The sequence below is a fragment of the Liolophura sinensis genome, chromosome 7 (genome assembly GCF_032854445.1).
Source record: "Liolophura sinensis isolate JHLJ2023 chromosome 7, CUHK_Ljap_v2, whole genome shotgun sequence".
Taxonomy (NCBI): domain Eukaryota; kingdom Metazoa; phylum Mollusca; class Polyplacophora; order Chitonida; family Chitonidae; genus Liolophura; species Liolophura sinensis.
In genome coordinates, this window is record NC_088301.1 from 56,590,504 (window position 1) to 56,613,249 (window position 22,746).

Genomic DNA, 22,746 nt, shown 5'->3' on the forward strand with positions numbered 1-22,746 from the left:
GTTCGCTCTTAACATTATGGGCCGTCATGCTGCCCTGTTACATACCAATGTTGTTGTTGTCAAACCATTCATTCACTCAAGCGACACAATAAGGGCGATCGCGGCCTCCAGCAAGCTAAGTCTTAACATCTTTCAGCGCCATTTAGACATGGTTGTGCCATACGACAAATCTGCCACATACAGGGATTTCCTGGGTAATTTTTCATTAACAGAATCATCCTCCTTCGCATGTCCTCTACCGCCAACTGGTTCACTAAAATTGGCGCCATGATCGTTTCGTCAGCAGATTTCTCCTTTGCTGTGATCGCATTGGTCTAAACTTAGTAAATATAGCCAATGGATAACTGGTATTCCTGATGGCTGCGGCATGCATTGACCGTAGACAAACAGACAGAAATGGAAGGGGATCTTGTTTATATTGCTTTCTGTTGGCTAAACGTTAAAATATGACGCTCAAGACGAGTGCAAGTCCTCAACAGTTGCACAGGTAAGTAAAGAAATTGTCCTTTTGCGGCTGTCTCTTGCACATGGGCTTGGTTAAAATGCAGTGGAGTTGGCATTTCCTTCTGACTGATGAGTCCGACCTGGCAAATTTCAGACGTTTTGCAATGGCTGGTTTCTTGTTGAGATTTCGGGTCAGATTATAAGCGTGGATTTGCCAGTGGATAGCGAGACTAGTTACTCTAGTGTCTAAACCGAGAGCCTCAGAGCCTGCGTTAAAATGTAGGCCGTGTGAATTAATTCTGTGTGATGTTATGGCATAGCGAGGGGTTATGACCGAGAGAGCGTATAGTGGTATATGCATGAATTATCGGCTTCAGCATTGGCCGATCCTGCCTGCCCAGATAGTGCGGCTCATAGCCTAATTATGGTTGACTGTGAAGTAGAGCGTCGGTATTGATCGGGTTACAATGGCTGTGTTCTGCTATTGCAAAAGATGAATTTTCCAGCTACAATTTGGATGTCTCTTCCAGGTTTATAATGTCGAATTTTGTGGCTTCTGGTATCCTGGTAATAGGACCTCTGCAGCAGAGTTGTGGGTGGGGCCATTGAAGGTGGGACTGGCATTTCCCTCACCTAGCTGTTGGTCACTGTGTAAGCTATCATCAGCTGCAGTTTTCTTCTGAAGTAACCAGCTGTTAAATCATTGAAGTTGGTTATTAACATATTTCAGGCATCCAAGAAAATGTGATTCCAGAAGAAAATACTGCCAACAGTGCATTTGTGTTGCATCTTCTGAATTGAATCTCTCAGTCTTGAGATTTCTCCTTTAACTGACATCAGTGGATGTTGATTTGACAGTTCAGTGGTCTAACTGAACCATGTGTAATATATTTGAGATGAAGTGTGTCCTGATATTCCAGGTTGAAGGTAGTTGTAATGGTGTACACATGAAGCAAGAATATCATTTTTAGTTTGAAGGTCTTACTATGATTTTCTACTTTTTGTTGGGAAAAAGGCCAGATATGATAACTTGATCTGTTTGACAGTTGCTTAAGTAGCTTGTGTAGCCTTGCATTGGAATATCAGTTGAACAGCTCTTGATACCTGCTTACTTTTATCTTATATAGTAACTTCAGGGCTTTATTTTAGGGGGAAAAAAGCCAGATATGATAACTTGATCTGTATGACAGTTGCTTAAGTAGCTTGTGAAGCCTTCCATTGGACTATCAGTGGAACAGCTCTTGATACCTGCTTACTTTTATCTTATATAGCAACTTCAGGGCTTTATTTTAGGTATATTATGTATAAATAAAAAAAGTAACGTCAGTGTTATAATTTTAAATCAGGTTTCAACATGATTGTGTGTGAAAACCGTTCTTATGTTAGGAACAGGCATTCTTTTGTTTCCACTGTATTTGCTCATTTAATAATATTTACATGCACAGCCAAAGGCACCCAGACAGAATAGTGGGTTAATAAATTAACAGAAAGATAAAAAATTAGTGGTAGAAAAAAGCCATTTTTGATCTGTACATCACATGGTTCTAATTTCCATTGTCATCAGTTAATAACTTGAATGTGTGCAGTTTTTAAAAGTCATTTTGTTGCATGTTAATGTGTTATGAAAGTTGATGATTCAGAACTTGTTGATAACTAATATTTCAGTAGATTTCTTGGTTTATGATCAGCATTTCTGGGATTTCAATCTTCAGAGACGGTTACATATACAGCTCTATAGGGCTATGTTTATGTAGAATCAAGCATTGTTGAGAACAGTGTGCTACATGACATGGTTGTCTGTAATCGCTGTCCATATCTGCATCCAATGTATGTCAGTTTAGTAATATGTTTCATCTTGCAAGCGTGCACTAGACCAAAACTGCTCTCTGTACATGGCTAACACAGCTTACATCTTATCTGCCATATTTAACATGTGAATGTTCCACAAATGTTTGTTCGGCCATATTCGGAGACAGCAGGTTGAGCCTTCAGCTTTTTCCATGTAGGCCTATATTTGGGGTAACTTGAGATGTAAAAAAGTTCTGAGTGTTGCTGAGTGATTATATGGAAATTTCAAAAATGGCGAATGATTGCTCAGATGATGCTCGTAGGTCATGTACACCTAGATGTTTTGGTCCAGTGCACGTTTGCAAGGTACAGCATCACTAGACTGACATACATATGATGAGAAATGAACATGGATTACAACCATGTCATGCAGAGGACAACCAACATGTTGAGGACAGCAAAATGAGAACCAATTACTGCCCAGTAAGTCATTGCTGTCATGTATCACTATTTCTACATAGCCATAGGCCCATAGAGCTACTACATGTACAGTTATGTGCACATGTACAATGTACGTCTTGTACAATATTTCCTGTGATTATAATAAGTCAGTTTTGCATTTCAGAGGGCCAACATTTTTTTTAACAGAAATGTCGCAAGATTTTGACATATGAGCTGTTTGCTAATTTTCACTCAACAGCCTATGATTTAACCTAGTGGCAGCTTGCTTACCAGGTTAAATGTCTGGTTCATTGAAATTCTGCCTTGAAAATCGTTTCCCCATTCTACAGTGGCTTATAGTAAAAGCAATATGGAAACTGAAAATGGCAATGTTATGTTGAAATTTTACCGTCTTATTGGCCGTGAAAAGCAGTTCAACCTTAAACTTCAAAGGGCACTGACCATGACTGGGTACTAATTTGACCATGGCTCTATTGTGAATGTAGTGTACGCTCATCCTGAAATTGTAAATGTTGCTTATACATTAGCTGAACATTTAGTTGTCAAATCTCCTGTCTAGTGGATTTATATTTGAAGTTGTTAGTGTGTTGCTTTAGTAGCAGCATGAACAGAGCAGAGAGATCCATGAGGTTACGTTGAACCAGCACCTAATGTAGGTCAAATAGTGCAGAGGTCATGACTCACTGAAGTGATGTACTTTTGATCTTGATCTGTTTATAGGAAGAAAATAACTTCATATCTCTACGAAATATGTGCATAATTACATCTTATACTCTTAGACAAAGCAAAGATTCTTGGAAATAAAAGTTAAAACAGTGAAGTAATTTAATTTGAATTGTCTTCAAGTATATTGTTTCATTTTATTCAGTGTATTTAATTTTATGCTCTTAGGACTCTTATTTATGGGTCATCTTTTCAATTTAAAAAAAACCTGAGATAAATGCAGAACTTTATTTATTGCATTTGTTCAGGTACAGTATATATTTACAGCAACTTTTATAACTATCGTTGAAGTTATCTTTTTCATAAAACTGAAATACCCAAGAATTTAGAATGACATATTAAGATGTGCTTGAGTGAATTTAGGCTGGTAACGCATACTTACAGATATTTCAGAGAACATGCTACTGTAATATGCTGCGGTATTTACTTGTTCCTATTAAACAAGACATGGTGAAATGCAGGTAAATTTGAAGATGTGGATTCCCAACCACATGAATTCAGCACTTAGTTTCAAAATGATGCATGTGTATGAGACATTCATTTATCTACATGTAATAATACTATGTATCATCAAAACTCATCACAGTCATGCCAGATCTAATAAAGTTTCTTTGTAAAAAAATGAAACTCAGACATTTATGAAATCAACACCAGAATTACCAAAACATTTTCTAGTTTTAAAGATTATTTGCACGTTTTTATGATTTGAACTATTCTTCAAGCTTTCTCAGTTTCTAGTTGTTCTTGATCCTGAGTGAAGTTTAATAAGTATTAACAAGTGTGTTTTATTGAGTAAAGGTCAGCTAAATAGATCAAATTAAACATATGTACCCATGCTACATGATTATGCATCAGGGCTCAAAAAATTATGCCACCAACTTGGCATTGGCAACATACAAATGATATGGTTAGCAATTTGCAATATTTGCCTACGTGGCAAATCTATATTTAACTTGCTTGATACATTGGTGAAGAAAAAGTGTAAATCGGCTAACATGTTATGTTTCGTCAACATTCAGCCATCACATCATACGTGTCGGTGAACACTGTCCACACTTGCCTTGTAAACTAAAGGCTGTGAACAACGCTCTTTCATTGAATCTGTTACTAAGAAGACCCAAAGCTGATACCACTACATGTAACTTGGCCAAAAACAAATTTTCAAACGCTGACATGTACATCTTAACAGTTTCAAAATATTCCATTCTGTGAATGCCAAAAAATCACACATTCATGATCTGAAAAAGGAGAAAACTTAACAGGGCTGAAAGGGGCCTACTACTCCAAACTTGTATATGTATGAATATGTAAGTGGTTAACTTCATAACATGAAACTGTCATTAAGCCAGACAGAACTTGATCCCAGCTGCAGTGTTCATTTCTTTTTTTTTCTTTAAGGACTGATTTGTAGGGAAAGCGCTTCCATGCTGCTTCTGCATAATTTTCCAGTGGAGGACTTGGACGAGCTAAACAGAAGGTCCAAATGACAGTAGAAAGTATTGTTTCTTCTGCGAAGTTGTAGTGTGTGTGTACATTGTATGGTGTCTCTGTACATGTTTATTTGTCACATAGTAAAATAATTACTGAATATGAGCTACAGTAGGAGGTTGGGTTATGACTTAGTTTTTAAGGATGCTTGTCTTTCTCTCAATAGGACACACAAAGTGTTAGTTCAGTTCCAGTCTTCGCAGCACCACAAAATTCTTCTGCCTCCACTGCTTTGGAGGGTCTTGGTCGCAAATAATACGGAGCTGAAATCATTCAGACTTGTAGTGGTATTGCATTAAGTTTGTCAAAGATCACTGGCTTAGTATCTATTTCATGATCGGCGGGTGGAGGAGGGGAGAATTTGTGTGTCATTGGTAAAGTTCTTGTCTAGGAATTAATGCAAAGGGTTGATGGTTTAGTCTGGATTCTACGGTTTTCCTATCAGATCACTTTGACTGTCATATTAGTGATATATTATCTGGTAGAGCTTAATACCAGTAAAACCAGAAAATACACTACATGTATGTTGTTGAATTTGAAAAATGTTTATGTTTGTATCGTGCAGATTTTATTGTATACGATCCTGATAAAAGAGAACCTTAGTGAGCTCTCTTAAATGTATATTGACTGTTGTCATACATGCATTTGGGAGGGTACTAACCTTTTCAAAATGGATGCCCTGCCATGTGTATCATATTGAACTTAATGTATGTACATACCTGTATGGTACTATGTTTCGGTTATGATGACATTTTGTGTTTGTCTTTTTTCAGACTACAGGTCTACTGCAAGAATTGGGGGATTCTATGAAGCCATCCAGGATGTGATCCAAGCGGTCACATCGTTAAAATAGCCTTCATCTCATTATGACAGACTTGAACTGAGGTGGTCAGTCTGTGGGTACACTCTGGCAGAATGAGGAAGTTAGAGGGAGCCGCACTGAAAAAAACCATGGCTGAGCTGAAGAAAGGAAAAAATGGTGAACTTCTGAAGGCTAAAGGGAAAAGGTTGCCAGCAAAGAAAAGTGGTATTTTGAGAAAGGTGAAGAACAGTCCTTCCAGTAAAGTTGCTGAGGAAGGGGAGCACTTGTCTCTGAATGGCAGAGCTGATTCTGATCACCTGTTAAGCTCACCCCCTTCTCTCAAACATATGAAAGAGGAGGGAAATGGAGGGGTGAAATTCATGGAGGATGAAACAGATCCATACTGCCCCGACTTTGATGATGAACCAGCACTCCTACCACTTATTGGGCGAAAAAGAAAGCCAATGATGAATAATTTTGATAACGGTGTGACTTTAGATACAGTGTCAAGTGGTGAAACTGTGTCCATGAATGGAGATGTGAAGGAGAATGTCATTAAGCAGATGAACACAGCTTCGACGAGTGACGTGCCTGGTGGTCAGCTTCCGAATGGGTCAGAATATAATGACCTGAACGGTAGCACTAAAAATACAAAGAAAAATAAACTGAAAGCAACTCAGAATCAGTCCCCTGAAAATAATGGTGGAACAACAAAAGTGAAGAAGAAGAGAAAAGAGTCTATAGAAAGTAGTGCTGATAACTCTGGACACAGTCCTCCTAAGAAGAAGAAAAAGGAGAAGACTGTGGTGAAATGTGAAACATGTTCGAAGACATTTTCATCTGAGAAGCTTTACACACGACATCTGAAAATCTGTAGCTTGGATGAAGAAGAATTAAATAGGTTACAACCACACAAGTGTTCTGAATGCGACTATCGGTCACCTAAAAAAGCCATGGTTACGCGACATTTAGAATCTCATGGCATCTATAAATGTGTGAAGTGTAACTTTGTGGGAGACAGCAAGGATGCGTTCAGAGAACACACCCTGGAAGCTCACAAAGACAGGGCAGACATGAAGCTTTGTCGAGTCTGCTCACGCTATGTCAAATGTGACACAATTACGTTAGAGCAGCATATGAGTGAGTGTAAAGGAAAGGTGCCCCTCTACTGCCCAGAGTGCAAGAAAGAATTTAAATATGAATCCTCATTGAACGTTCATTTGAACTCTCATTACCCAGACAGACCAAAGAGATTTTCTTGCCAGCAATGTGACTATAAATCTAATTACAAAGCCAACTTGCAAAAACACATTACATGCATGCACGAGAATCGTGTACGTAGTGTAAAATGTGACCTCTGTGCGAAGTTGTTTTATTCTGAGGAAGCCATGAAAAGACATGTTAAGCTACATGCTGATGACAGACCATACATTTGCTCAGTTTGTGGTCATGCATGTAGATCTCTATCAGCATATAAATCTCATCAAGAAACACACAAGCCCAACAACTCATTCTTTTGTACCATTAATGACTGTGCTGACGGCTTCCGTACGGCTAGCCTTTTGAAGAAGCACGAGCAAACCTTCCACCATGTGGTACAAAAACACTTCCATTGTCGAGAAAAAGGCTGCAAATTGTCCTTCTTCAAACGGAGTCATCTAAGGAGACATGAAACAACACATACAGGTAACATTCTTTTCATGTTGGTTAGTTGGTGTCAAAAGATCTATCATATAGTGTATGGACCGGGGTAGAAATGTATTTTTAAAACTGCCTGTCACAGAGACGGGTAGATACTTGTACCTGTCACCTGCAGGTATCTACCTGTCCCCATCAGTCTGACTTTTAGAAAGTCTAGTGCTCTTGATTGCCATTGTCGCATTTTGCAAACGTATAATTTCAGTGTGGTGAAATTATTTTTCGTCAACATCGCCACCTTGACGAAGCAACATCGCATAATCAGCCTACCTTGTTACAAGAATATTTGGTTTCAGTAGCATTTTTCCTTTTTATTCAATATTCTGTCAGGACTGGGACTTCTGCACAATCATCCGATTGATATTTACTTGCGGGAGTTCAGTCTGTACATGTGTAAACATTCGCTTCCAATTTAAGGGAAACAACCGAGGATCTGGTCTTTATGCATTTAGATTTATATGTGTGTGCCTTGCATTGTTCCCCTTTACACCTTGGACGGCACATATAGTCCTCGAGCGAGAAAAACTAGAAAAGCAGTCCTAAAACTGTACACTTTTGAGCAATAGGAAGAATATTAACTTCAGATTTTAGTATTTATTTATTTGACTGGTGTTTCACGCTGTACTCAACAGATGTACTTTATATGACGTTGGCTAACAACGACTCAGGAATCGTGCGTGACTCTTCAATTTTTGATTCACTGCTCTGCATATACTGTTCTCTAGTTCAGGTTGAATGGCACTTGTTGACACTGTTCGTTCCATCATAGCTGTGCACCCTTGCGAAAGAGTGTCAGGAAAAGCATTTTCCTAATGAAAATGGCTTCTTGCAGTTTGAATTTTGCCATTGCTATGATAACTGAAGAGCACTCTTCAATGTTGAAGGTACGTTTGGTACGAATTGAATGCGTAAATACGATAGGTTCGTTGACGATGATCTTGTCCACTAAATGACGTCCTAACAGAGAGTGTTGACTTGTTCGGGTCGAAAATGATGACTGTCTTGTGACAACACTTTCATTATGAGAACGCCAAGTAAATATACAGACTTCACAAACATAGACATGCATGGATATTGACTTAAACATAATTGTAAACTTATTGATCATGTCCCTGTGACAGACGAATTTTTTTGTTTTGCTGTGATTTTTTTATCACGTTTTGCTGATAAAAATTGCCTGTCGCCGACACGTAGACAGGCGTTATTTCAACCCCTGATGGATGTACATGTACATATAAGCCAGTGAACTAAGATACAGTAGACGATCCTTCAGAGTACATGTAAATAATATGTCTCTCTGTTGACTGGTTATTATAATGAAATGACCACAGGGTGAAAGGTTTTTTGAACAGGTTTTTAATGGGTAATTCTTAAAAGGTCCCCTGCACACATGTTCAAGAGTCGTAACATTACAGCAACAGAGTTATTTCCCCTTGTATTGTGACACCACACATTCATGACACTGTAGGGCTACATGTCTTGCCTCAGACCATGGCAGTTTATAAAGAAAATATTGCAGCCAGATTTTAGATCACTTTTTTGCTTCTATAATATCCAACAGCACTACAGAATATATTCCAGATAATTTTAGCATTTGTATCAGTATTAAATTGCCACTATTTTAAATACCGACCCAGGTTAAATATTGCAGGTTGATCGTAGCTTGCCATTAAGTGACACATATGTACCACAAAGGGATGTCACTTTGCTGTTGTAATTTCTTATCTAGAAAAACGCTGCATTGAAAAACAAATATATGTACTCTGAAAAAGAAATCTTCTTCTATCAGAGCTGTTCTAAGGTAATAATATTGGGGTCCGGTCATCACCGAGACAAGATTATCAGGAACTCCTAAGATGCATGTATTTTCATGTAACAAGAACCATCAGAGCACATGTTCACATCCTTTAGTGTACCAGTAATAACCTGTGCCATTGCCTGTGCCTGCATGACATTCCAGTCCCCAGTTTTCCAAGCTACAACTTCTCAATGCTCTGGTCCAAACATGTTTGGACTGAGGCTGATATATCAGAGAAGAGTAAAACCTTGGATAGATTTAGGGCAGATTAGAACAACATGCAGGTACAACCTGTCAGAGTAATTTTACACTCTGTTACCTTGATATCGATTGTCACTTAATAGTTCATATAAAAGGGTTTTATCGTCTGCAGTTATATCGTGGGGTCCAAACTAAGCAGCAATTTTTAGAAATGACCATATCACGTCACAAACTGCCTAATCATAGGCTCATGACATACACAAAGGTGTTCCTGCACATTAGATGTCGGTACCCCGCATTCAATTTAGAAGTTTTCTACAATCTGAGTTTGATAACCCTAAAAAATCAAATTTTTGTTGAATTTATCTAAAAAAATGATAAATTGGAATTCCAAAATTGTTATGTCAAAGACATTGATTCCCTTTTTTGATACTCCAAATGGTTTGTCTCATTACTGACTGATCAGTATTCTTGATTTTTTATCAATACCTTCTGCAAATCAAGTGACAGTTTTCCATCCATCATCATATAAATCATTTATGTTTTAATGACGTGAAGAATTTGGAAGGAATTTAAGAACTTATAATAGCTTTGTTTGAAGTCCAGAATTGTACCGTCCTGCTGTAATCTGGATTTGATTTTTGTGTCATGACGTTCAAACATCTTATAGCTGATATTAGAAGAGTAAGCAAACTCGCTGAATTTGTATCTGACTTTACAGAGGTCGTAATTCGCCTGTATTTGTGTCCTGTCTGCGAGTCCAGTTTATTTTGAATGTTCATTTTTATCCAAGCAGGATACATGTAGTATGACCGTTTCGACGTGAGTACAGTTAAGTCAGTCTGCTTAAGATAAAGATTCATTCTTTTTGGGTTTTATTGAGGAGAAGTATTATAGGCCCCTATTTGAATGGGCTGCGTTGATCAAAGTTTTGGTTTATGGCAGCCATATGAAAAAACAGAGACTCTGACTCAAGTGTTCATTTCAAAAGAAAGATTATGAAACGAGTTGGATAAAAAGAAGAGATTTGTGATTTCACCTTTGCCTAATTTGCTTTTGCATTTCTTTGATGCTTAACACTGCATTTCCTTGTGCCTTAAGCAATACACCCGTGCAATGTGAATTCAAGAGATGCATATGTACTATGTGTTAATTACATGTAGGTATGACTGACCAACTCCAATGGGGGAATTTCGAGTTCGAACTATGTTATCGTTAAAGGTAGAAAAAGTCCAACTGTATCATGTGACCTGTCAGAAATGTTAGGCAACTATTTTGATCACATTTACTATAACAAGGGCGTCATAAAAAGTAAAATTAGAGTGGAGGAATGATAGGTAAGATTGAGGAAGTTCCTAGAGGTAAGAGATGGCATTTGTGCCTCCGGAAAAGGGTGAGGGAGTTGATCAGTACATTAATGTCAGCAAAGCTTGCCAAACATTTTTCACCATTCACATGACACAGTAGGACTGTTTTTACCTTGACAAAAGAGTTCCAACTTAAGACTTTCCTATTGATTTGCGTGTGCAATTTTAATTGTGGATGGAAACAGAGATACAGGGAAGTTGATGTATTGCCTTATTAACCAGATTGTCAATTGTCAGGGACTGGGACTGGGTCAGGGACTAAATATCAAAAAATGTTTCCTAAAAGTGACTCAAGACAACCCATAGTTTATTTAATACCAAATGTTTGTTTAACCCTGTGGGTTACGCAAAAAAGTTGCTATCAGAATGGTTACATCAGAAAGGTTAAGCAAAAAGATCGTCATGGAGATTCTTGGTGGTGGTGTATAGTTAAATGGCCTGTCAAGTTAATGTTTGAAATTGACCCTCTGTGTGATCCTTTGGTCAAAAAATATCACTTTAAAATATCGTAAATCACTAAAAACATAATTGCAACATGTGCATGTTAATGTGATTGTCTTACATGTACATTATTCATGTCACTGGCCAAATGTATGCTATTCTGTAATTTACACATACATCTATGTATAATTTGAAAGCCAGAGCTTCAGAAACTCAAGAGGGTACATTGGCCATGTGATAAGCTATTGATTGGTACATCTTACTGTTCATCAACTGGCTCTGTGTTATTCTGGTTCCTTTCATAATAGTGAAATTTAAACAGATTAGAGAATGGCATTATAGCAAACTCTGATTGGAGAGATTCTCTTCCTCTGACTCCAACCAGATCTCTCTACCTATCCATTTGCCCTTGTTTCATGTAGATTGGTCAAAACTGAACACTTTTTTGTTATTGCTCGAGTTTGAAGATGGTAATGAACATTGTTGGACAATAATTCATCTTTATGATCCATTCACAGCTCATGTATATTCTGTCATTATACATGTATCTGCAAAACTAGTTTCCACATTTAATAAAGTTTCATACTTTAATTCACTGATGCTCACCTCCTTTCTGTGCTCAGTTTATATTCAGCTCCAAAACTACTCAGCAGAGCCAAATGCAGTGAAACTTCATGTACATATGGGTTCACCATACGTGGGCCAAAACTATTTGATGTACAGCGAAACTTGTATACATTTGTAGCCCATTGTGGTGTTATTGAATACACTGGCACTATACACAGGTAGGGGTTTTCAGTCCCCATTGTGAGTTCAAATCAAACTCGTGCTGGATTCCATGGCACTTGTACGTGGGAAGGTCTTCTAGCAAACTGCAGATGGTCGTGGGTTTCCATAATGCAGGCCGCCGTCTTCGGTGAAACATTCTTGAGCAAGGCGTAAAACACCAATCAAATAAATCCCCATTGAATCAAGCACATGTTAATCGACTTTGTATAATTTGCGAAAACTGTCATATCTAGATGCCCATGGAGAGCTGTTAGAAAAGGGAGATAAGCTGAATAACTAATTCATATGGCAATGAAGCCTCTAAAACATAACATTAGTCAATATTTGACATCAGAAAACTTCTCACAAAGTATTAATCCAAAGCTGAGATGACAGCAAATCAGGATGTCAGTATATTATAGAGGAGTTTGACTTGCTTTGATCCCAAGTGTTTCCCATTTTTTATTGAATTGCACAGTTTATCAAATCTACAGTTTTCTCTGTAACCATAACCAAGATGCATACACATCTTCATACTTTTAAACAAGATGTTATGTTTAAATTTAATAAAACAAAGCAGTACCATTCAGTTTATTCCTGGAGTGATGCTGTTGTGGAACAAATTGACATTTTACAAAGGCTGCTTCCATAACTGTACAAGACATGAAAATTTGACTGTAGCTATATTGTTTGTTTGAGATTGTAAACATCATCTTCATTTTCTGCACAAAACGTTTCAGTATCTACAGGGATCGGGTAGTTATTCAGCAACTGCTGTTGATGTTTTCTTCAAATGATATCGATTGCCTTCTTCACAACCTTCAGGCTGTCTATCACATGACACCATATGCAGTTGATAAAAATGTATGAGATAGTCTCTTATGAGGTACCCAATAAGCCAATGTTTATCATTTTGGTTTATTCCAGTACATGTAGGCTTCTAATAAAGGTACAATGCAGTGTTCATCCCAAATCATTCATTCAGTCTAATAAAAGTGTACATGTATGTTCACATGGATTCACAAACCAGATTACTGGCTGTGATATTGCTAGTAATACATAATCATTTGTTCAAATTTCCAGTGACCCCAGTGTATCCCACATTCATGTTACCTAAAATGATATGGACTGTTCAGTTACAGTAGGAGAAAAAGGAACTGATCCAATTAACTAAAATATTCTCATAATTTTGTGCCTTTTTGAGGTTCATTTGTTCTTTATTAACATTGTTGTTTGAGGGAGGGGCAATCATATTGTATGATCGGTCATCTCTTACATTGTTCAAATTGATCCCATAGCAACACCCTTACGGCATGTACAATTGATGTTACTTTAGTGATAGCGTGAAGGGCATAGCAAATAGAAATCAATTCTACTTCAAACTTGCAGGGAGAACAAATATGTGCTGTTCCACGGAATTTACTTGAACCTCTATACATTTATTATCAGAATCATTGCAACCAATGTGCTCACCTTTATGTACACGTAGTGTGTTGTAGCACAAAAGGTTAGGCTTAAACACTAAACCACATGTACATATGTGTATGGTGGACCTTTCAGGTTTTCAGCAAAAAAGGAAAGAAATATTGAAGCAAAAGGAAATAAATGCGAAATGCGCTAAGTGGCCTAAAATGTCAAAAAGAAATTCAAACACAACAGCAAATATGGCTCACACACCTCACCTTTATGGGGATTTTATTTTACTTTTTAATGTGATCAAGAGCAGTTTTGATAAGTGATCAGAAGAAAAGTACTGAGATCCACCCCCCAAAATTAATATCAATACTTTTATCTTGTCAGGTGAACGGAAGTATCGGTGTGAGTGGGAAGGATGTGGAAAAGCCTTTCGACATGCAGACAACCTTAAGGTTCACATGAGGCAGCATACAAATGAAAACCCAGTCAAGTGTGAGCTGTGCAGCTTTACATGCAAACAGAAAAGCTCACTGAAGTGGCATATGGGTAAACGGCATCCTGAGGATGATAAGAAGAAGAAAGTTTTCGTTGACACTCCTCAAGATGATTGGGCATTCTGGAGGCTGTTATGGCTGTAATAGGGCCAGACGGCACTGGACTAGATGAAGGTACAATAGGACAAACATCTGAGGCTCTGAAGGAATCCAAAACTAGTGGCAAGAAGAAAGGAAATGAAAACTCGAAAAAGAAGAAGTCTTCTGGACAGGGCAAGAAGAAACTGTCAAAGGGAAAAGCAAACAATTCTTCCAAGTCTGACAAAGCCAGCGGAAAGAAAAAGAAGAAAAGTATAGCTGCAGACAAAGTTGAAGATGGTGCAGAAAATGATGATGCTGTGAAACCTGAGAATATCGAAGACAACTCAGCTGAAGATAAATCATCTCCAAAGGGAAAAAAGAAAAAAAGGTGCTAAAGAAAAGTCTTCAAAGACAACTGGAAAATCAAAGGGCAAGAAGACCAACAAGTCTAAGGTTAAAGCTGAGGTAGTAACTGAAGAAGTGCAAGATGAGCAAGAAAGTGCTGCTAAGACACCTAAGAAAAGACAGAGGAAATCTCCACAAGGGAAGGGTTCTTCGAAGGAGGTTAAAGATTGTGATGCTGAGCAAGATGCTACTGAGTGTGCTCCAGTAAAAGTCTCTCCACTGAAAGGAAAGAAGGTCACCAAAGGTAAAAAGCTTAGTAAGTCAAAAGCGTGCAAAGTGGCTAAACACAAAGGGAAAACTGCTGGAAGAGCTCATGGTAAAAAACGACCATTAAAGGGCGCTAAAAAGTCACCTAAAGCATCGTCTTCTAAGTTAAAAGGTAGTGCTGTTGTAAAAGATGAGGCTGTTGAAGAAGTTGTAGAAGAAGAGATGACTGTAGAAGAGACTCCTTCAAGGAAGAGAAAGAGAGGAAGGCTAGATGACCAAACAGACCCTGTGATCGTCAAACCGAAGAAAGCCAAGAAAAACCCAACTAAGACTGGTAAATCGAAAAAAGCATCTGCAAAGTCAAAGAAAAAGCCTGCCAAAGCTAAACAAAAGAAGGCACCAGCTAGAACAGAAAAGGTTGAAGTAAAGGATGAGGTGGAGCCTACAGCTGAGGAAGAACCCCCAAAGGAACCAGAAGATGTTGCCCCAAGTAATGACATTTCTGATGAAATCAACAAGGTGTCTGAAGAAGCAGTAGCAGAAGAACAGCCTCCAGAAGAGCTTGACAGCGACAGTGATTTGTGGGGAAATAATGATGATAACAACACCGAGGAGCCTGATAGAAACTGTGATGCTGACGACGAGAGGGACCTAGACAATGATGATGATGTGGACAAGCTGAGTGAGGCTGGTTTCTTGGGTGACATTGACAAGCCACTTGGTGGAGCTTTGGAGAAGCGTTCTGTGGATGATGATGCAAGGAGTCATGTGTCTGATGCCAACAACAGTGTGAGCGATGTGGCTTCGTTAGACGATGCTATTCCGGATACTCCACCTCGAGCTCCTATGAGGCCCAATGATAATGAAGAGGAGGTTGATGAGAACGATTACTACCAACCTCCACCATCCCCTCCCCACATGGAGACATTGGACTCTGTGGATCAGCGCTCAGTAGAAAGGCAGGACTCGGAGCAGACTGTCATTGACAATAGTCTGCCCCACAGTAACAATACATGCACACCTCAGGATGTTCTCTCGGAGGAAGCTGTAGTAAAAGACTCAATGCCACAGCCTGACGCCACACCCACATATGTCCACACTCCTCAATCTCAGCAGCCAGAAGCACCGCCACCCCCCTCATCCTACAGAGAAGGATTACTTCGGCCAGTATTTACAGGACCTGCCAACTGTGGAAGGACAGGCAGCACCTCCTGCTCCCACCCAGGAGTCCTCACCTGGCCAGGTACCCGAGGACCTCACTAACATCCAAATCCCCAGCGGCAATGTGGAAGGAACAAGTGATGAAATAAAGGCTTTAGACCTTCGGCCAGAGCCTGTCAGCACAATTACTCACACACGGCTCCAACGTGAAACGGTCACAGGACTTGCTGCGTCTAATATAGAAAGGGAAACAGTCAGCACTATCACTCACACAAGCAGGACAGTGCAACCGTTGGTTACTCAGCCTTCATGCATCCCAGTACCAGGGATGCAAACTGATGTTATGTCTTACCAGCGGATGGAACTTCTTGCTTGTGGAAGACCTGATAACTTTATGCAGCAGAAGGAGTCATCACTCCAGAGACTTACCAGCATCACATATCAAAACTTTGGTAGTTTAGACTCTGTTAATCCGACCTGTAGGGACATGAACTACCTCAGGCCCAGTGAAAACATGTTCCCAAGGTCCTGTGCTGGAGGAAGCTTCATGCGCGTCACAGATGGAGAATCTTCTTTAGGGAGGGCTGGCATGAATTCTTTCTTAAGGCAACCAGATACATCATTTGTCAGGCCTGAAACTTCATTGACTAGAGCAGCTAACCCGTCTCTGTTGAGACCTGGCACAGAGGACTTGTTTGCCCGTGATGCTATGGGTAGACCGGTCTCCCGAAGCCCGTTTCACGGAGCATGGACTGGTCAGGAGATTAGACCAGCTCACTGGAATCAGAACCCTTACCTTCAGCGGCCAGTGGACCGCACCACAAACTCTGCTACACCCGCTTTGTTGGGAACCGAGAGGGACTTCACATTTGACCCTAGCAGGTCTATCCCAGATCAAAACGTATTCAGCAATCTCACATCTCAGCAGCATGAGTTGCCCCGTGATACTCCTTTTCAACTTGAAAGGTTTGACCTCAGCTCTTACTTTGGCACTCACCCCTACAGTGCAACACCTGCGCTAGAATATGGACATGCAACATGTGGAGCAAACCAAAAAGCCTTTGAAGATCGTTTAAGGCAGCCTTCTGCAGTTCCTGATTTACGGGGCTTACCGCAGCCCCCTTCAACAGACATGTTAAACCAGTTCTGTGGAATCAATGTTAATCCATCCTTTAATTTGGACAAGTATATGTATGCCCGTGACCCTGTCTATAGACCACAGCATGTCACAGGTACAAGTGAAAGTGCTTTTCTCAGTCACACAGCCCCTACTCAACCGACATATTTTAGCAGGGACTACACGGGTAGGACTTTATACCCCCAGAGCAACCCATATGCGCTGATGGATGACCGTCAGTATGGCACGGCGTCCAAACTGACTCACCCTGCTGGTGTGCAGCAGGACAGAGACCTTATGGGCAGGAGAAGCACAACCAATGACAACCAGATTCAAGATCCTTATCGACGCTCTGTCATATATAATGTTATGAACAGATTTTGAACAGGTTTTCCTTGAACTTGACATTGCCATTGGGATCTTTGCTTTCACGGATTAACTGTTGACACAGACTGTGTAGACTATGGTCTTTACTAGCCATACCCTGCTGTCCTTTCTGCTGTCTTTATTATGTGCTTCACTTATCTGCTGAAGTGTACAAAAAGAAAACTTACCATATGTAGATAGATATACATGTAGCAGTAAAGTGACAAGTCCTCTGTACCCCTGGATGGGTGTACTAACTTTTTTTGTTGTAGTTAGGATGTACGTACATGTATTTGTAAATATGTCATTATATATATGAACATAGTGTGATTTACAATGTTTTATAAAGCAATCGTCTCACTTTGACACATTGACAGTCCATTGTGTAAAGTGTGGGCAGCATAACCGCCTTGTTCATTTAGGTAAGCAGTTGTACAAGGCTTGTTTCTCAGTGTGTAAAATTTTTGGGAGAATCTTGTTGGTTAATATGTGTACACGTGACTCTGTCCAGGTTTTCTGTTGTAAATGCTGTAAAGGCTTTTATGTTTACTGCACTGTGTATATCCCATGCACTATGACAAGTACAGTTTGTTGTAATTTGCCACTGGAATCTGTTGTTAGTGTCGACTGAGTATTTGTATACGCAATGAAGTAGGGTAGGTGCGTCACAGAATAATTTTCTAGGATAGTTTGCATTTTGATCTTTCTAGAATTACACTTGATGAAATGTTGTCACGTAAACATGTATAGCAGAAGGTTTTGCGATCCATTGTAAGCTAGGCACACTATTATTTATTTATTCAAATGGAAATATACTTCAGGTGTCTCATAGTACTAACTTCAATGATTTTTCAGAATTATACCAATTTGAGTTTCTTCCTGAAGTTATAGACAAACAGCTAAGTGTACGGGTAGTCTTTCAAGTGACTTTAAAATGGCTCTTCTCTCCGTCAAGGTTATTATCATCCAATATATTTATATACATCTTAATGTATATTAAAGTGAACATAAAGTCTGCCACTATATATACATAGAAAAAATGATATTTTACACAGTTATCACAGAAAAATACCTAAAAAATCTGTAAGATTTTGAAATCCAAGAAGATGAGATCCGCTTGTTCCCACGAAGATTGCCCTGACCAAGCCCGAGCGCTAAACTAAAAGAAAAAATCAGACCTTTGAAATTCGTATGAGGCATATTTGTTTTTATTTTCTCATTGTCACATTGTTTAATACCGATGGTACAATACCTACAGCTGTTGCAGATAGCTATAACATGGCAAAATAGCGTCAGGTAGGCAGTGATGATCATTTGCTATTTATTTTCTTGATAAACAGTGTAGAATTTTTAAAATATATTTAGAACATTTCTGGAATGCTACTTTACTAGTTAATTCAGATTTAGTGGCTGGCTTTATGTTCACTTACATTCTAAAATAACAAACTTGTATTTGTTGGAATTACAATGTATTAATTTGAACAAGAAAATATTTTGTCTATTACTATTCATTATTGCAATTTCATAATTTAGATATATATTTAGAATATTCATTTATTCAGATACTAATCTGGTAAGGTAGTTTCAGCCATGCCCTACCTTTTTTTGTGGAAGTCTTGAGCAAATAATTAAGGGGGAGAATATTCAGCTGTGATGCCTGGTTTTGATTTGCTTTGTTAAAGTATTCAAATAAACTCCTGAAATGCCAGGTTAAGATTATCCTTGCCATGACCGGGAAAAGAGTCCATTTTTAGTTTGATTGATGCATTGACACAAGGTCAAAACATTTCCAAGCCATTGTCTTAAGTTAACTACACAAAACTACTTTTGGCAAATAATTTTTTTGCAATTAAGCTCTAATACGTCATGATGACAGTTGCTCAAGTGAAAATTATGACACTTAGTGTGATTGCCAATATAGTGTTGGATTCAGGGCCTGCATTCATGCAACTGAGAATTCTATTTCCTTAAATACTGCTAGTTAAGTTTTTAATTTTGGGTACCGGTACCAACAGTCAATGAGTTTTCCTGTACATGTAGGTTAATTAGAGTCATGTATTTTCTTGTTTTTCTTTGCAACTTATCGTAAGACTTTTCTGAGTAGAAGTCTTTGGAAAGCAGCACATTTAAGGATTTTGTTTTTCAGGTGACTTGAATTATGGAATTTTCGTTTTCTGTAGTAGAAAAAAAAAAAACCTCTTTGAAAAATTTACATTTTTGTTATATATCACTTGTTTTACATGACTATGCTCACCCTGTTAGCAATATTTTTTCTAAGGAATTTTCCAGTGAAAAAGCTTGGGCACACTTGATCATTGAAATTTGAAATTTTTCTGAGGTACATGTAATTCTGTTATACGCATAAATGTACCATTAGGAGGGGTTGCGACTTTAAGGTTTTAATTACATCAAGTTGTAAGAAATGTAAAAATGTAAATGAACTATAAAATTACTTCTCCATGATTGCTTTTCCTGCCTCCAATATTAAACAATATACTATTTCAAACATTTGTCTTTGGGGCAGAAATCATGTACATATTATTTCATATTGGTTTTGTATGCATGTATTTTTTTCTCGTTATTGTGTGTGAAGTACATGAATCATAGCTTGCATATTGTTAGTGAATAGAAAAGTCACAGTGGTAGCTGAGCTGATGATTAGGAAGGTAGTCTTGAAACATTTATGATTGCCGTCAATTATAAACAAAAATGCCATATAATATACATTTATTAATGTCATATGACTAACAAGTTTTTAATCTTTCCAAAGTCTATATTAATTAGTGGGATGTGGATGTGGTATAGAAAGCAGGAAAACCAGGAAGGTTTTTCTCCCTGGTTTTTAAGACTTGTATAGGTGCTATGTTATTGTGCCACCATTTTATACTGTATGTGTCTCACTCGTTTTCATACCCATGTATTATTGTATTGACCATTTTGTTAAGTCACTTTTTAGTGACCCTGTATGATGTTTTTCTATTCAAATTTTTATTGCTGGATTACTTGTTGAACAATATCTATGTGTTATAATATCCACTATTTTACTGCAGTTGCTATATTACCACTTTTTATGTTCTCTCTTTTTTTTTTTTTTAATTATTTTTGTTTTGAATAGAAAAGCTGGCAGCAGTAGCTTTGCCTTGCACCTAAGGAATTTCTCATTTAACGGAAGTTGCTGTGTTTGTATAGAAAAATCGAACAAAGATAAACTTTTGTAGCCAGTGCCACACTGGTAGTTGATTTAATGGCAATCCCTTGTTGGGGAATCGTATTGATTGTAAACACAGGATGTGATTGGACTATGTACTCTTTTCCATCCGGAAATTTTACCTCATTTTCAAATGTATCCTTTTATATGTTGCATACTGAATGTGATTTAAGTTTTCCCCCCTGAATTTTGCTGAAATTCACCTTGACTGGGCTGGAGTGTTTGTGGAATGTGTTGTTAATGATATGGACATTTATACTTACTTTTATGTTATCCTTAGCTCCTGCTGTTCTGTTTTGCTGAAAGCCTGTTACTCTGTTTGGTATACTTGTGATGGCGTATTATACACGTATATCTGTGGTGATATTTGTTAGTGCGATGGCTTCTCATTTCTCTGGGTTGATGAGTGACTGACAGTATCTGTTCTGTCTGTTCCTGAATACCTGTTGAGATCATGTGGTTTGTGTTAGGATTGTTCATTGTTATTCCTTCTGTAAGCGTCTCATGTCTTTATTACACATTAAACTCGGGAAATGCATTACTTTAGTCATAAACACCAACCAAACTTGAGTCTTCCTCTTAATTTTCACCATGTGACATCATAATTCTTTTAAGTTTTGAACAGTGGTCAGAATAGGCGATTAAAATCTGTGCTAAGTGTTCACCCTCTGAAGATACAGCAAACTGTACTCGGTGGCTGCACCAGAACTGAACTATTTAGTAAGGGGGGAGGAAAAAAAAACACTGAAAACACTGATGAATTTTGTCAGTGTTACGATTCTCAGCTGTAAATTGATCAGAGTACTGATATCCTTGAATAATATTTTTGAAATAAAACAGAAAATGCCTACCAACAACATACATTTTATAACCCATGTTAGGAAACTGAAACTTGTTTCAATTTTTTTTTAACTAAGTGTGACAAAAGTTTTCGTGGTTTTGGCTATCCAAAAAAAAAAATTTGAAAAAAAACCGGGCTTTAATGGAGACAGTAACCTTGGAAATTGAGAACTGTCCTGTGCAAGTCCTCTTAAGATTTCCTCTATGGTCATTTTCAACATTTGTGAAAAATGGTTTCTATCATTTTGCTCAATTGTTTTTGTTTCATCTGGTGTGAGTTTTTCGTCTTGAGGTTAACAATGATTACCTGGAAGCAACTGTACAGCCATGCATATGCATGCAAAACTTCCTTAATATGCAGGTTTTGAAGGTCCATAAATTCATACAGTATGGAGTTTTCATGTTTATGTTTGTCACTGCATGGTCATAAATGTTTTTTGCACTTCTTGGCTGGCTGGCTTGCATTCTTAATAAATCAGTGTTATCAAGTGGAGACTTCTATTAGGTGTTTGTAATGTGACAAAAAGTTTTGTATGTAGCCATTTTGTAAAGTTTCTTTTAGAAAGAAATTGCCTTAGATCATATTGTTTGAAAAGTATAATAAAAGTATTGACAAAATTGTAACAACCAAACTGTTCGTTCTTTGGGTTCCCTTGAATTTTCCCTTTAGTTGCAATCCTATTTCTCCTGTGGTTTCACATATTTAAAGAGCAATTTTAATAAAGAATTTGTGCAATGTGCAGATGTTAAATGTTACAGGTTAGCAACATAGTTAATCTAGGTTAAACAAGTCTTGGGTATGGATAGTACTGTCATAAACTTGGGCTTTCAGTACACTGACCATTATGGAAGATTTCAGTGCATATGGTGTCTTCATATACGGCTGGTCAATCAATTTATCACTGATGTTTGATGATCAGATTTCAGTGTAGAATCAAATTTGTGGCCCTATCATTTCCAAGTATGTTAATAGCACAGATTCCGGAATGCATGTAAAAGAGAATTAGAGAAATACTTCCAACTAAGCAGAAATGTGAAAAGAGTTTGAAAACTTTCCAGCTGTACGTTTAAAGCCCAAATACCACTTGGTAGGATTTAAGAAGGTAGTTCATGTGGTAACGCACATAATCAGGATAGAGAATGTCTGGAATCGACAGATCTGGTTCCTTCACCGATCTTTGCATTTTAGGTATGACATCTGTAACACATCAGAGTGATGTCCCTGTGTGATGAGATGTTGCTTTCGAGCAAAATAGGGTCAGACCCAATTTTAACAGTGTTACCAGTATAGAGAAAATTCAACAAGGTTAGGTAATTCTTCTGAATTATTCTCTCGGGTGTGATTGAGTCAAGGACTGCCCAAACACATGTACATGTAAACGATAAGCCAGTTTCCCTACCATGCTGTAAAGCAACAACTTTATTTTCATTGGGATGTCACTCTGTTGTCACAACTGGTAAACCGTGTATT

The 22,746-nt window shown here is 38.1% G+C and overlaps 1 protein-coding gene across 1 annotated transcript; it reads left to right on the top strand.

Annotated features, from left to right (window-relative positions):
- Positions 1-329: 329 nt before the first annotated feature.
- On the top strand, positions 330-21,901 carry LOC135471047 (uncharacterized). Its single transcript, XM_064750096.1, has 5 exons — positions 330-487; positions 5,679-7,393; positions 13,781-14,030; positions 14,343-15,542; positions 15,655-21,901. The coding sequence occupies exons 2-5, from the start codon at positions 5,821-5,823 to the stop codon at positions 17,243-17,245; spliced, it is 4,614 nt and encodes a 1,537-aa protein (XP_064606166.1). The 5' UTR covers positions 330-487; positions 5,679-5,820; the 3' UTR covers positions 17,246-21,901.
- The last annotated feature ends 845 nt before the right edge of the window (positions 21,902-22,746 follow it).

Bases quoted from the DNA above. Each gene is read 5' to 3' on its own strand.
- LOC135471047 (XM_064750096.1), top strand. From the start codon at position 5,821: ATGAGGAAGTTAGAGGGAGCCGCACTGAAAAAAACCATGGCTGAGCTG. The intron at 7,394-13,780 runs GTAACATTCTTT...TTATCTTGTCAG, and splicing joins ACATGAAACAACACATACAG to GTGAACGGAAGTATCGGTGT. The intron at 14,031-14,342 runs GTAATAGGGCCA...TCATCTCCAAAG, and splicing joins TTCTGGAGGCTGTTATGGCT to GGAAAAAAGAAAAAAAGGTG.